Source organism: Tarenaya hassleriana, unplaced genomic scaffold (assembly GCF_000463585.1).
Source record: "Tarenaya hassleriana unplaced genomic scaffold, ASM46358v1 Cleome2, whole genome shotgun sequence".
Taxonomy (NCBI): domain Eukaryota; kingdom Viridiplantae; phylum Streptophyta; class Magnoliopsida; order Brassicales; family Cleomaceae; genus Tarenaya; species Tarenaya hassleriana.
In genome coordinates, this window is record NW_010965372.1 from 348,639 (window position 1) to 363,827 (window position 15,189).

The 15,189-nt window shown below is 34.2% G+C and overlaps 2 protein-coding genes across 2 annotated transcripts; one reads left to right on the top strand and one right to left on the bottom strand.

Moving 5' to 3' along the window:
• The first annotated feature begins 661 nt into the window (after positions 1–661).
• On the top strand, positions 662–4,254 carry LOC104811388 (ATP sulfurylase 2). The gene is made up of 5 exons (XM_010538054.2): positions 662–1,396; positions 1,913–2,318; positions 2,561–2,821; positions 2,950–3,036; positions 3,844–4,254. Exons 1-5 carry the CDS (start codon positions 825–827, stop codon positions 3,985–3,987), a joined length of 1,470 nt encoding a protein of 489 aa, XP_010536356.1. The 5' UTR covers positions 662–824; the 3' UTR covers positions 3,988–4,254.
• A 244-nt stretch (positions 4,255–4,498) lies between these two features.
• LOC104811389 (filament-like plant protein 4) lies at positions 4,499–9,590 on the bottom strand. The gene is made up of 6 exons (XM_010538055.2): positions 9,337–9,590; positions 8,181–8,275; positions 7,778–7,997; positions 5,531–7,700; positions 5,394–5,448; positions 4,499–5,011 (listed from the first exon to the last, which is right to left on the bottom strand). Exons 2-6 carry the CDS (start codon positions 8,265–8,267, stop codon positions 4,658–4,660), a joined length of 2,886 nt encoding a protein of 961 aa, XP_010536357.1. The 5' UTR covers positions 8,268–8,275; positions 9,337–9,590; the 3' UTR covers positions 4,499–4,657.
• Between the last annotated feature and the right edge of the window lie 5,599 nt (positions 9,591–15,189).

Genomic DNA, 15,189 nt, shown 5'->3' on the forward strand with positions numbered 1-15,189 from the left:
AAAACAGCCTATTCTTTAGCGGCTACAAAAACATTAAAATATCACATTACATTCTATTTTCATCAACAACAGCAGCATTGTCTCGCTCTCAAATTTATTTAAAACCGATCACATAGAATTTTTCATTTTCATTTATTTCGATTTCGATTTGAAGATGTACCAATATCAATTAAATTTGAATCACGAAAAATACGAAATAATTTATTTTCAAAAAAAATAATAATAACTGAATTTGTCCAATATAGAAATTCCAACTAAATGACCGTACAACAAATATCTCATCTAAGTCCGAATAAAAACTAGAACTCAATAATAATCTAAAAATATAGATAATCTCCCCTTGAAGTTTATTATCATCTTATATAGATAAATCTTTCGGTATTATTTGACTTTCGACAGTGTAGATATCCTTACGAGAATAGTAGGACCAGAATCTATTTAGGTATAGAAGTTAAATTCCATGTTTTTCTATGCGTGGCATTTGGGCGGGGTTAAGAAATGCATTATTGGGCTTCTTCAAGAGCCCAAAGCAAATTAGTGGAACAGTGGTCCATTAAACTTGACCAAAGGTCAAAAGCGTCATTTCATAATTCCCAATAATTTCGTCCACAAAAGAAAAGTTCACATCCCCCCCCCTCCATAAAGCGAAAGGAGCCAAAAGGAAAGGAGACGAACGTGTGGATCTCTTTTCACTCCCCACTGCCCACTGTTCATCTTCTTCTTCCTTCTCCCTCTCTCTCCTACAACATGTTCAACGAAATTCCACCTCCTCTCTTCACTCCCCAACCCTCGGATCTCTCCCTCAGCAACCTTCCTCCACAACCATGTCTCTTCTGATCAGATCCTATCGCGTCTCTCACACCCCCGATCGCAATATCCTACTGCCCAGAAACTCGAAACCCTCGTGTCACATCGTTCGAAACCGGGTCAGATTCGGGTCGATCTCGGGTTTTAATCGCAACCCATTTCTCCGTTTGGTGTATACTCGCAAACCCAGAATGGAATCTGTTTCTTCTTCTTCTCCGGTGATTGTGAAAAGTTCCTTGATCGACCCAGACGGCGGAGCTTTGGTGGACTTGGTGGTTCCGGAGTCGGAGCTCGGGTTGAAGAAATCGGAGGCAGAGGCCATGCCGAGAGTTAGGCTGACGAAGATCGATTTGGAGTGGGTACATGTGATCAGCGAAGGTTGGGCAAGTCCCTTGAGAGGGTTCATGAGGGAAGACCAGTATCTGCAGAGTCTGCATTTCAATTCTCTGAGGATGAGTGATGGGTCTGTCGTCAACATGTCGCTTCCTATTGTTTTGGCCATTGATGACGAGACCAAGGAACGTGTCGGGTCGTCCGAGAATGTCGCTCTTGTCGGGCCTGATGGAGATATCATCGGTTCTCTCCGGAGGTACGTTTGGCTCGTTTCTGACATTTTGATCCGATTCAGATGTTTGTGTGTGTTTTGTTAATGAAATTGGCGAGATTCTAACTCGAGATCTCTCTTACAACGCCTGATCGAGACAAGACTACAGACTCAAATACTCTATATGTGAAACAAAGTCTTGATTTTTTTCTTTCTTTCTTCGTATAACAGATTGAGTTCTGTCCTGTGATTTAGTTATTCAATTATGTAGCTTGTGTTAAGGCATAGAAAACAATGCCTCTCTTGATATTGGGTGTTGAGGAAAACATATCTGAAACGAGTTTGATGCCGATGGTCATGAAAGAGTTTAATCTGACAACTGAGATGCAGATATTAGGAATTGAATGACATTAACTAGAATTTGAGCTAATTTCTTGTTTTTTGTTTTGGACCTGATCATCTCAGTTGTCTGCTGGATTCACTTGCTTTCTTTATCTGAAGTATTTCAATTAGATTCTTCACGTTCTTGACACCTTTTTTGAATCTCTTTTTGTAATGCAGTATTGAAATATACAAGCACAACAAGGAAGAGAGAATTGCTCGAACTTGGGGAACTACTGCACCAGGATTGCCTTATGTAGAGGAATACATCACCCGGTCCGGAAACTGGCTGATTGGTGGAGATCTTGAAGTGTTTCAACCGGTTAAGTATAATGACGGGCTCGATCATTACAGACTCTCTCCTAAACAACTTAGGAAAGAATTTGATCGGAGGCAGGCAGATGCGGTTTTCGCTTTCCAGTTAAGGAACCCTGTTCATAACGGCCATGCCCTTTTGATGAATGATACTCGTAAAAGGCTTTTGGAAATGGGTTATAAGAACCCTATTCTATTGCTTCATCCCTTGGGAGGTTTTACCAAGGCCGACGATGTGCCTCTGGATGTTCGGATGGAACAACATAGCAAGGTAGATTATTGATCTTCTCTTATAGATATTAGATACTATTCTTGAACTAAACTGATGAATCTTGTAAGAGCATAAAATATCATACAGAATATGCTGTCCTGAGGTGATGGAGAATGGCTGCAAAGTTCAGAAAATTCTCAGTTTTAGTGTTAGAAAATGCCAAATGTTTGAAAATCTAATAATTTTTTATAGCAGGTTTGATCATATTGTTCAAAGATTGATTCTTTCCTTTCAATATGCAGGTTCTTGAAGATGGAGTTCTGGACCCAGAGACTACCATTGTCTCGATATTTCCATCACCGATGCACTATGCTGGTCCAACTGAAGTCCAGTGGCACGCAAAGGCGAGGATAAATGCCGGTGCTAATTTCTACATAGTTGGCCGTGATCCTGCTGGAATGGGCCATCCAACCGAGAAGAGAGATTTGTATGATCCCGATCATGGAAAGAAAGTTCTAAGCATGGCCCCCGGGTTGGAGAAGCTCAACATTCTGCCATTTAGGGTAATGTTTCATTACAAATTCCGTACCTTTTTTCTCTTCTCAAAACATTTATCTGGTCATTTATTTTTGGAGTATATGATCTCGGGAAAAACCTTTGATAAAAAAACGTCTTCGAGCTTGAATCACAGGTGGCAGCATACGATATTACTGAGAAGAAGATGGCTTTTTTCGATCCCTCTCGGGCCAAAGATTTTCTTTTCATTTCTGGCACCAAGGTAATGCAATTGTTTGATGAAACATTACTCTGTTCTTGGAATCAACATATTGCTTTCAATCTTTAGGGTACTTAGTTTCTTGATTTTTTACGAGTTTGAAGTATAAAACTCATGATGTTACCATCGTAGAGCATCATTATTGGGCTCATTATTTTGGTTTCGATAAAAATAATAACTATTTGATTTTTTATATTGAATTTGGTTCGTTTTGATTCTGATTCTGTTCGGATTCGGTTTTATTGATAAAAGTGTTCATTTTTAAAAGGGTAAATTCAATTTAAATTCCTAAACTTGTAATATGGTAGAAGATTAATTCCTAAACTTTTTGTTTGATAAATTTATTCTCAAACTTGCAAAATGTATAATTATAATTCTCAAACTTATGAATTTGGTCATTATAATGACACATTTTGCAAGTTTGAGAATTAAAATGATACATTTGTAAGTTTTAGAATAAATTTGTCAAGTAAAAAGTTTAGAAATTAAATTTCCAGCATTTTACAAGTTTAGAAATTTTAATGGGTTTTATCTTTTTTTTAAATTAAAATTTTCGTTTATTTTTTCTATTCAATTCGGTTCAATTCAATTACGATTTTTCAATTCTAGAAAAATCATATTCATTTGGTTTTTATATCCAAATTCAATTCGGTTATGGATGTGTTATTATTTAGTTATTAACCAAATTGGTCACCTCTAGGTAATGACTCTAAAGACTCCTAGATTAGATCATTTACATAAATTCCGACAATACATTTATACTTGTATAAATGATCATTTGGATTCTTGTTTGATATCCGAAATCTGCAGATGCGAACTTACGCAAGAACGGGCGAGAACCCGCCTGACGGATTTATGTGTCCGAGCGGGTGGAAAGTCCTGGTGAAATATTACGAGAGCTTGCAAGAAAACGAGGCGTCTACTCAGAAACCGGCCGCCGTTGTTTCCTCCTAAGAAGTTTTAACCTTTTGAAAAGGGAATCAGAATTCCCTGGCGGAGCCAAGGAGGAAGAACAGTAAGGAAGCCATGGATGGACCAGGTCGAGCTTTTTCTTTATTCACTGTTAACGATGAATGGAGGAGGCTGTTTGCTTGTTAACACAGAACATTGCATTCCAAACCGTTTTGAGTTTTAATAATGTGAGTCCTATTTTTTTGCTTCATGCTTTTTTTTTACAATTAAATCCGGTTATTGATTAAGGTTGTAGTAATTTTTTCTCTCAAGTTCTCCTCTTTCTCAAGTTTTCTAAAAATAAAAGTTAGTACATTCCATTAGTCTTGCCCCAATCTTTAACATCAATATTTTATTGCAATTGATTATTTATTTCTTAAATAAATCGATTTTTTGTAACATTTGTAGGATTTAAATTTTGGTTTCTTTTGTTTTTCAAATGACCTTAACGTTTTTATTAAAAATAAACGCCAATGCAAAAACACAATATATATATATATATATATATATTATATGTATATAAAGATATAGATATAGATAGCATATACAAAACAGTTAGTCCAAAAGAATACATGAAAATATATTTTCACAGGCTTTCACAAGTAGAAGAAGAAGAAGAGAAAGAAATAACAGATACCATATTATTATTATTATTATTATTATTATTATTGAGTTACTTTGCTTTGGAGGAGAAGAATCTGCTGAGTCCTCTGGAGTGTTTCTCATGTGCAACTCCTGAGACAGAGCTTGACTTGGTGTGTCTATGTTTCGCCATCTTCGATGAAACGGGAGATTTCATCGTCGTTACTGTCATCTCCTTGTCTGAATTCGAGCCCCTCTCTCCCGTCTCTGATTCAGTTTGATCTTCTTCTCGGCGACATCTAGAATTCGAGATTTCGCTCTCGAGGTTTAGGGTTTGTTCCATTTGCTCGGCTTGAGGACGCAGCGACTTAAGTTGCTTCCCGAGAAGCAGTATCGTCTCTTGACACTCTGCTAATTTCTCTGCAGCAGCCTCCAGCTCTTTCTCCTGTTTATCAACCGTAAACATTTTTAACCGATTATGTTTCAGGACAAAGCAAGATTGCTTCAGTAAGATCACTCAATGTTTTAACTAACTCGTTTAGTTAACTGAATCCAACTGCCCGGTTATGACATGTGAAAGTAGAGGTTGGCATAGATCGGGTAACCGAGATTTTCAGGTTACCCAAATGTGGATATTACTAGGGGTATGAGAATCCAAATCCAAAATTTTAAAAGGTTTTTAATAGGTTTGTATCATTTTATTGTTTATTCGGGTGACCGCAGTTAAAACCTGATCTCGGATTCAGTTAAGCCGATCGAAATCCGAATTTTATGTGAAAGTGCTTGGTTAAAGCTGAGAATTTAGGGGTTAGAGTTTGAAGGACTACCTGTGTCTTTTTCTGGTCAGTCTCTCCTGATGAACAGTCTGGACATCCGTGGTTCCTGAATTTTTGTAGGGCAGAGTTAAAATGTGATGTAATGTCCGAATATCGAAGATTAATGGTAATGAGTAGTAGTTTCGAACCTTTGCAATTGTTCTTCAAGTTCTTGACATCGGGTTGAAGCCTCGAGGTGACCTTGCTTTTCCTCATGAAGCTCGTCTTCTAAGCTTTCGATCGATTCTTTCAGCGAGTTCACTTCATTCTCCAACTCGGTCGATCTTGTTTCGAGAGACCTGTAGGATTCCACCATGCATTTCAGCTGCGTCTCAGCTAAGCTATTCGATTTCCGAGCAGATTCCAATTCGGACTTCACTTCTTCGAGCTGTTGTTCTGTTTCTCCCAGCTTAGATTTCAATTCCTCGAGGCTTTCTAGGCAACTAGCGAGTTCGGCATCCACTTTCTCTTTCTCCATTTTCAATGCCTCGAACTCTTCGGCTGTGAATTTACATGGTGATGGCTTTGGCTCGTAACTAGAAATTACATTGCCATCTTCGGGAATCAAGGTATCAGAACAGTTGTTTTGGTCATGTTCATCTGATGAGTCTTGAATTGCTCGTTTTTCAGGTAAAGCAACCTTATCAATGCAATCAGGGCTGTGAATCTCCAACTCGGAAACGTTAAATCCCAACACTGCAATTTTCAGCTCACTTGCTTGCGCTAAAACATGAGAAAGATCATGTAGGAAGTCGATCAAAGTCTTCTCATCGAGTAAGACTTTATCAAATGTGGCAGAGAATTCCTCAATCTTTTTTATGAAAGATCGGCCCTCGGCAAATGAATCCTGAGATGCCCTTGAATCTTTTGAGAGGAAGGAGACAAACCTGTGAATCCTAGAAAGAGCATCAACCAATTCTTGACTCATTCTCTCATTTTCCGCCCTTGAAGCAGCCTCTCCTGAAAGATCGTGACTTTCAGAAGCCTTATCTCTAATGACGAACTGAAACTCAGCCAAGATCTTATCAATGGCAGTATCCTTCGGGAGAGACTGAAGCAAGTTGGAGATTCTTTTCTTGAGCTGAATCGCTGGTTGTTGCTCATCGTCCATATCAGATCTTTTCTTGTTTGGAGAATCAGAAATATCGGTAGAACCGTTACCGTTTGAGTCGTTTGATAGACAAGCAAGCTTTTCCATTTCGAGAAAATCATCCATAAGCTCCAAGTGGTTAACACTATCAGCCTTGTTGATCTTCAAACTGCTCTTATCCCTGTTGGATTGAGACAAGTCAGACATCGCCATTGTTGACCAGGACCCAGTCAAGCTTCTTGTCTCCTCATTTCCATCCTCAGACAGGGACGCCAAACTAGGAGGATTACTTGCATTTTGTCTAGTGGGACTTTTACTCATCCATTGAGCTTCCAAGGATTGTAGTTTGTTTGCCGTCTTAGCGCAAAGATTCCTCGACACTTGAAGCTCGTTGTTACGTTTCGCCAAAGCTTCTTTCAGAAATTTTGTCTCTTCCTCCATTGCCAGTAACCGTTCTGTCAGGAACTCGTTTTCTTTGTGGAACTTCTGTGAATTGTCGAGGGAGAACTCGGAAATGTGAGAGAATTGTGACATTGGAGACATCAGAGGACTAGATGGCTTGACGGGTGATCTCCTAATTCGAGAATCAACGTAGTCTCTGCCTAAACTCTCAACCTCCATTTTCATCTGTGCAAGAGCTGCAGGACCTGGAAGTTTCTTCCTCACAAGACCTCGTAATCGTTGGCATTCGGCTTCAAGCTTCACGATTTTCTTGACACTCTCCATATTTTGTTTGTTTGCTGCTTCCGCTGACCGCATGCTCATGTTCTTCTCTTCGTTACGGATTTCCAACTCTTTGGAAATGACGTGCAGTTCATACTTGAGAGAGCTTATTTCCCTTTCACAAGACTCGATATTGCTCTTGAGATGCTCGATCTCGGATTCTGCTTGCGATTTTTCTTCGCTTATCCGAATAAGCATGTTTGATCGTTCTTGCAACGATCTTGAGAGGGCATCGTTTTCAGCTGCGGCTTGTAGGAGTTCTTGTTCGAAGTCTGCAACCTTGGCTTCAAACTCAACCCTCACTTTGTCCATTTGCTTGGTGTTGGATACAATAACATCTTTCAGCTTCTGCTCATTCTCTTCCTTTAAACTCCGTACCTGTCTCATACACTCCTTAAGGGCACCGTCTAAATGTTCGGCCCTGTCTTCAGCAGACAACTTTGACAGTGTTACCGATTCAAGGTGAGTTTTCAAAGCCGAAGCTTCTGCTTCGGCTTTCTCCCAACCTGCAATATACAAATACCCATGATTTCATATTCAATACCACAAAAAATAAAAGATCATTGCCATGTTTTGTCCATACCTGAGACAGCTTCCTCAGCAACTTTAGAATGCTGTTTCACCAAGCTGTCTTTTGCGGTGATTTCCGCATCAGCGGCTGATAACTTGTCGTTGAGATCCTTGATCTGATCTTCCAACTCCTGAACTTGTCCCTCATACTTCTTGACTTCATCCTTCAAACTAGTTAGCTGCGAGTATTGTTCAAAGGAGATCTGAATGTAACTTGGCTTCTTGTTACCGTCCTGCATTTTTCAACCATCCCAGGATGAATAGTGAACAATCTCAAAATTAGAGGCAAGTACTTCTATTTTTAGGTAATCCAAAACAGAGTTTTTTGCACTTAAAATGGCAAGAGGGCCAATTATTTGTTCAATCATACAATTACATTGAACAATCTGGGAAACAATTGCGTTGAGATTAAGTACCTGCTCTCCTTGAGAAGCAACAATCTCTGTGGCGGCTGCGCATTTGTCCGAAGATTTCTTCTTCCAGGGCCAACTCCGGCGATCCATCTCCTTCTCTGCAGTACCGAAAAAAGACAAAAAGGTGAATACTGAGATTTGAGAAGCTCAATGGCATTATGGATCAAATATAACAATAGATGAAAACAAGAGTTTCATCACTGTGAAACCCATGATTCCAAATCATAATCGCTATCCTCCAAAAGAGTGGCGCCGGTGTTCCATTGTAATCTCAGAAATGGATTATATGCAACAGCACAGCTGATCTTGTTCGAGCAATCGGAGGATAATCAAACAGTCCAAGAACGCAGTTCCAGAAAGGAAACGAAAGTTAGCCTTATTCGATTACCCGAGATCCAACAGCAGAGCATTCTTACGCAGAAGATCTCATTGCTCTCTAATCGAGGATGGGAATCAAGTGGAACTAAAAAATAAAAATGCAGTGCCGAATTCGAAATCAGAATGTAACGAACGTGGACCCTCTGATCTTATGAGCTCTAAAGCTTGAAACAGCATCAACGACGAGAATCCAATGCAAGCCGGAGGGGAAATGCTACTTAATTTGAAATCGGAGACAAAAAGATTTCCAGACATGTAGAAACCTCTGATCTTACAGAGCTTCAAAACTTGAAAACAGTATCAAAGGCGAAAAATCCAATGGAACCCAAACAAAAAAGCAGTGCCGAATTTGGAATTGGAATAAAAAAAAAACCCAGATATGCAGAAACTCTGATATTTCTGGGCTTGAACATTCGAATCAGAACAACGAAAAAGTAGAAAGAGAAACAAATACTCGAATACCTCCAAGATCGATCGGAGCGAAATCGCGACAAAAGCCAACGCTAGAATCAGTAAACAGTATAGCTCAGGAACAGAGAAACGCAACGCAACAAAACCTCGAAAAAGCAAGCAAAACCATTACCGACGTCTTTACGATTTCCCAAAAAAAAAATCACCGACGTTGTAAAGCGAGGACACGAACACGGCAATAGCAGAAGCGGCAGAGCAAAAGCGTAGTTCAGAATTCGAATAAAGCCAAAAAAAACAGAGAAATATCCATGGAAGACCAAAAATATCCACGAAACGAAGAATCTCTAGCTCCGAAGCAGAATTCACTCACCGGTGAATCAAAATGCAGCAGCGAAACAGAATCTCCCGAAGAAAATATCAGTAGACGGATTCAAACTCTTCCTCCGATTTCAACCCAAACAGAACCCTTTCTCCGATCAGAATTCCGGCGAATTCGGGATTCAGAAATCTGAGCTCAATACTCGATCGAGAGAGAGAGAGAGAGAGAGAGAAGGTGGTTATGGATGGTGGAGACAGAGGTGGGTAAGGTGAAAATCCTCTCTGGCTTCTGTGTGTATGACTTAAAAGGCAAGACGTAGCAGACGAAGCTCTTCTACATAAACAATACTAAAAAATAACCAAATAATTTCAATTATTATTATTATTATTATTATTATTGATGAATTTAATATCGTGAATATAAAATTACAGAGAAACAGAGACATGTATCACGTACGCTTCTCGTTTTAAAAGAAGACAACAGGGAAGAACCCAAGGCTCAATGACTTATTTTCTGTAGAAACGAATACTTGTTACAATTTTATTTTGTGGTCCCTAATAACTTGATAATAATATAATCCCATCCCATAACAAAAAATCATTTCTATTTTAAAATAATCTTTTGAAATTTTAAATAGATATATAAATTCATTTTTATATATTGTGTTTAAGCAGAATTCAAACTTATTCAAACAAAAAATAGAAATATCATTAACAAAATAATAATCTATAGGAGTAAACCATAATTAATATCTTGAGGAGATGAAAAACACATAATTTGTCAAAAAAACAATATATAATTTAAAAATTGGTATAGAAATGGAATATATATATATATATATATATATATATATGTGGGGGGTATTTTCATCATAAAAAATATATATAAATTTGAGAAGAAAAAAAAAGAAACAATATTGTGAGTTATTAAAACAAAAAAAGAACAAAACCATAGCTTTCATAGAGTAGTGACGAGATAAGTAAATACGCTCGATGATTTATTATGAACCGTCTTTTTCTTCCCCTACCGCCTACCCTACGTAATAATTATTCGTCTCTTCTTCTTGCCCTTATAAAGGGTAAATCCGTCCTTTTGAATTTCCATCAATTTTCTATTTTCTATCTCTTTTTTTTGTAGGACATCGCCTTTTAAAATACTTTCACTCGACTTATAAAGTTTTTTTTTTTGAATAAATCCTACAATGATTTCCTTTTTATTTAATGTTAATAAAAACAAATTCAATCCTGGGTGAATACTGAATTTTGTCGTCTAATAGTGTATATAAAATACTTATATATACAAAACCATAATCCCCAAAATTTTGTATATGATATGACATTTTCATGTGGAAACTCATCCAATTTTATTCTGCCTATCCTTGCTTATTTTGATAATTAAAGTAATTTACATATCATTTAGCGGATCGACAAAACCACGTTCCCTTGATTTTTGTCAAATCAATTTTTTTTTGGGATATATATATATATATATATATATATATATATATAATAGGTGTTTTTGTCTTGTGGGAAATACCGAAGTAACACGAGAGAATCTTTTTTTTTATGAAACTGTAACCATTTATTTATTCAGATTCGAGCGATGAAAATTACAAAATTCTAAATAATTTTGAATTTAAAATATAAAATGAAATGAAATAATTTCCGCCTGTAGACGATTATTAACAAAAATGAAATGTTCCATTTTCTAATTCCTTCATATGTCCCCAAAACAGTCCTCTCATGAAAATATGTGACATGATCCCATATAACAATCGCACTATTAATATAACTAAAATTTGAAATATTTATTTATATATGCTGAATAGTATTTATCTATTTCTGTTGATTAGGGGCATATTTTCCTATAAATACGTTAAAAAAAATTTATTTATTATTTCTTTTTGACAATAAGGATACATGAAAAGAGAATAAAGGAAACATGATTATTGAGGCCATTTTCTTTGTTAAAAAGTTAAGATGGCTTTGGCTTTACATAATAATTATAATTAGTTCGGTTAGTATATCATACATCTATCTATTTCAACTAACAGCTGTTAGTATTAATCTGAACCTCTTACGTATATATACGTAATTCATATTATATGATAATAAAATTTATCAGGTAATTAATGAATAAATAATAATAATCATAATAATAATTACATTGATGATCAATTTAAGATAAAGAAATAAATAAATCACTTGAGGATTCATAAAAATAGATACTATAATAAATAAATAACTATTATTTTGGAAAACATATTTAATTACATTATTGTAAAAAAAATATATACTCTATGTTTCAATAATAAATAGGGTTTACAATTTTTTTTTTCTCCTAAAATTCTGACAGCAAAGCCTTAAACAAGGAGCAAACCAAAAGGTCAACATCCAACTGTTGTCAAACAGCAGCTGACAGAGAGGATGACACGTGTCATTTTCACAGTATTAGCAATTCAGTATTACGGTGGTGTGCGTTGTACCAGATATTCGCTCCAATCCAATCCAACGGCTGGGATCGCATCTCGATGTTTTTATACTTGGCTTCTCTTCGCCGTAAACAAAAAGCTTCAAATTCCACGCGTATTTGATTTTTATTTGTTCTTTTGAAAATAAAAAACTAATATTCCTTATATATAAATGTAATAAAAAATAAATTTTCAGGAATAAGACTGAAATTAAATAATAATTTTTTAGGTGATAAAGTATTATAAAAGAATAAAAGGTTAAAGAGGGAAAAGTATAAAAAGTAAAAAGATTAACAATGCTGAGCAAGTTTGGGATATTCCTGAGCTGTATGTAATCGCATTACTGATAATGATTAAACTTTATTAATCCGATTAATTAAAACACTTTATTAGGTTTATCCAATCATAAAGCGCCACGTTGTCTTTTAAGTCACGTGATTGATCTGTCTTTGGGTGATTACGTGACACGTGTGTATCGGTACTTGTTTCCGCATGATGATAATAATAATAATAATAGTAACCTAATTTTACGATAATCCCCAAATCAAAAATTATTTGTCATGTTTCGAATGTAAACATTTAAAACGAATTTAAATTGAAAAAATTATTATGTAAATAAGAGTAATGATTGTTCATAGAATAAAACAATCTTATGAATAATTGTTAAAAATGATTTTATTATAATTAAAACAAAATTATTGGAGACATTAACAATAGTATATATATTCTAGTTTGAACTATATACTAAATACCACGTATCAAAATTCATTTAGCGGTATTCGGCGTGTCTCTTCCGAAATCAAAATTAAAATACGCTAATCACATGTTTAGAAGATAAGATTTTTTTTATTCAATGGGCAAGTTTTAATATACGAGTAATCTTATTAATATTTTTATATTTATCAAAATCATTTTATAAAAAATATTAGTATCTAACTAGAAACTAGAAAGTAGAGTAAACTTTGAGTTGCCACATGGGATAATGGGCAAAATATTAATCTGACATTATACATATACACTTTCATTATATAATCTAATATATATATATATATACGGTTTAATACATGATCCTATGCTAGAGATTAACTAAAAACATCTCGGGATGTCTTTGAGATTATTCAACATATGAGTATTTTTGGGATCCTGAACGGATCCAAGAAAAATTCACACGTTCACAAATATCAATGTCATTAGGGATTAGACAAAATTAATTTAAAGTAAAAACAAACTGAAATCAACTTCAATTCAAAAGGCAATTTTCAATCCAAATTCATATACACTGAATTACATATAAGAATTTAAAGAAAATCAAATATAAAATAAAATCGATTTTGAATTATAAATAAATTTTAACAAAAACTATCTTCAATCCAAATTCATCTAATCTGAATGAAATAGATGAATCACATGCGAGTCACAAAAGCAGGGTGGGACCCTAAAATGTGAAAAGTATAATTAGCTAAGTTGAAATAATGTATTAAATTTATTGGGATTCGTAATCCAATCTCTGACATTATAACATTTTACCTATGATGACATTCGTACATATATCAAATATGCATATATATATATATATGTATATATGTATGTATCATAATCTTAGACATTTATAACATTTGTGTGTGTGTGCGTGTAGGGCTATGATTTCATCCCTATTTTAGATATATAGGCCCCGATCATAAAAAAGATGCCCTAGTTTTCATTTCCTAAAAACTAATTGTTAGGCTAAAAAAATTGAATGATTATTATTTATAAAAAAAAATCGAATGATGAATATCATGATTCTTTGGGTGAAACAAAAAACGACATCGTTTCGAGAAACCTGGAATTGGTTAGCGACAATAGGCTTTCCCTAGGCGTTGTCTAAATTGTCATCCTAAATCCATATTTGTAAAATAAAATATTTCTAATTCATTTTATCAAAGACGATAATATGATTAAATTAAAGAATACAAAAATCTATTTTTTAGATGATATATAATTTATGTAGTATATACTATATATATTGTTATATCTGAGTTTTTAAAAATAAAAAGCACAAAAATCTATTTATATAATTGATGTAATATATAAATAGTTTATTCTGAATTCCTTTTATTGGCGAAACGGTTGTATAAGGATTGAAAATGATATATAAATATATAATCTATATGATATTACTATATGAACATGTGGATTGATGTTTACAAATGCATTTTCAAATCAATTGGAATTTGGATGTAGAGGTACAAATATTTTTTGGGCATATATTGTTAGTAAAAATATATAGTTTAGGTGAAAAATAATGTTTTACTATACGTTGCAAAATGTTATAAATATATTTTTAATTTGGAATATTTTGAGAGTAATTCTTTTCAAATATATATTTTTACTTTTTTGCGTGAAATAATATTTGACTTATTCTTTTAAAGATATACATTTTTTAAAAATATTTAAAAATTTTCATTGAATGTATTTTCTTCATTTACTCTAACGTTTTCTATCTCCAGTATTTTTGTTTTGTATAAGTTCGATATATCATTTATCAGTTTTATTATATTAAAATGCGATATGCATTTTGATATAATAAAGTTGTCGTTTAATTTAATCTACTGTTTTCCCTAATGTCCTTATCTGGACAATATGACAGATTAGCGTTGTAACAATGACTCATTCAAACCTAATTAAGGCAGTCAAATTATAAACGCGCTTAATTACTTAAAGTTCAATTAATTAATTCCATGTTACAATATATATATACACTCTAATGATAAGACGCTATAACTCACACGAAAATCTTCAACGCGATAATGACATAAACAATGCTTAGATTAATTCCCTAATATGACTATCAGACCATGCATCTAAAAGATAAAATATCTTCAATCATCAATAAATTATATAAAAAAACTTATAACGTTTTTCAACCTGGATTACGTGGTTCTTATAAAAGTTAGATTGGTTACTAAATATGCATGTGCACTGGTTCACCATTTATATGTGTGTGTATATATATATATCATATATTAAAATTTAAATATATACTTTTCTTTTATAAACTAATTAGAAACAGACATTTTAGGCTTTGTTTTGATTACATCTTTGTCGGATTATTTACTGATTCAGTTATTTTAATTTTATAATAACTTTTCATTATTCGAAAATTCGCCGTATCTTTGGTCTAACTATATCTTCTAAAGGATTGGAGAAACCTATGAGAATATTGTTCTTCAAATGAAGAATCGAATATGGATGGAGAAGGAGTTTTGCTCTCTTCTTTACAAGTTGAACCACCAAATCTTGGATTGGTTTTATAATAGGTAATTATATTTGTTCTGTTTTTATTAAAATATTTATTTTAAACACTTTTTTTATTTTTTCAAATTAATTTTATAGCTGATTCGAATTTAATTAATTGTGTTTTTAAAAAAAATTATTCGATTATTTGTTTTGAT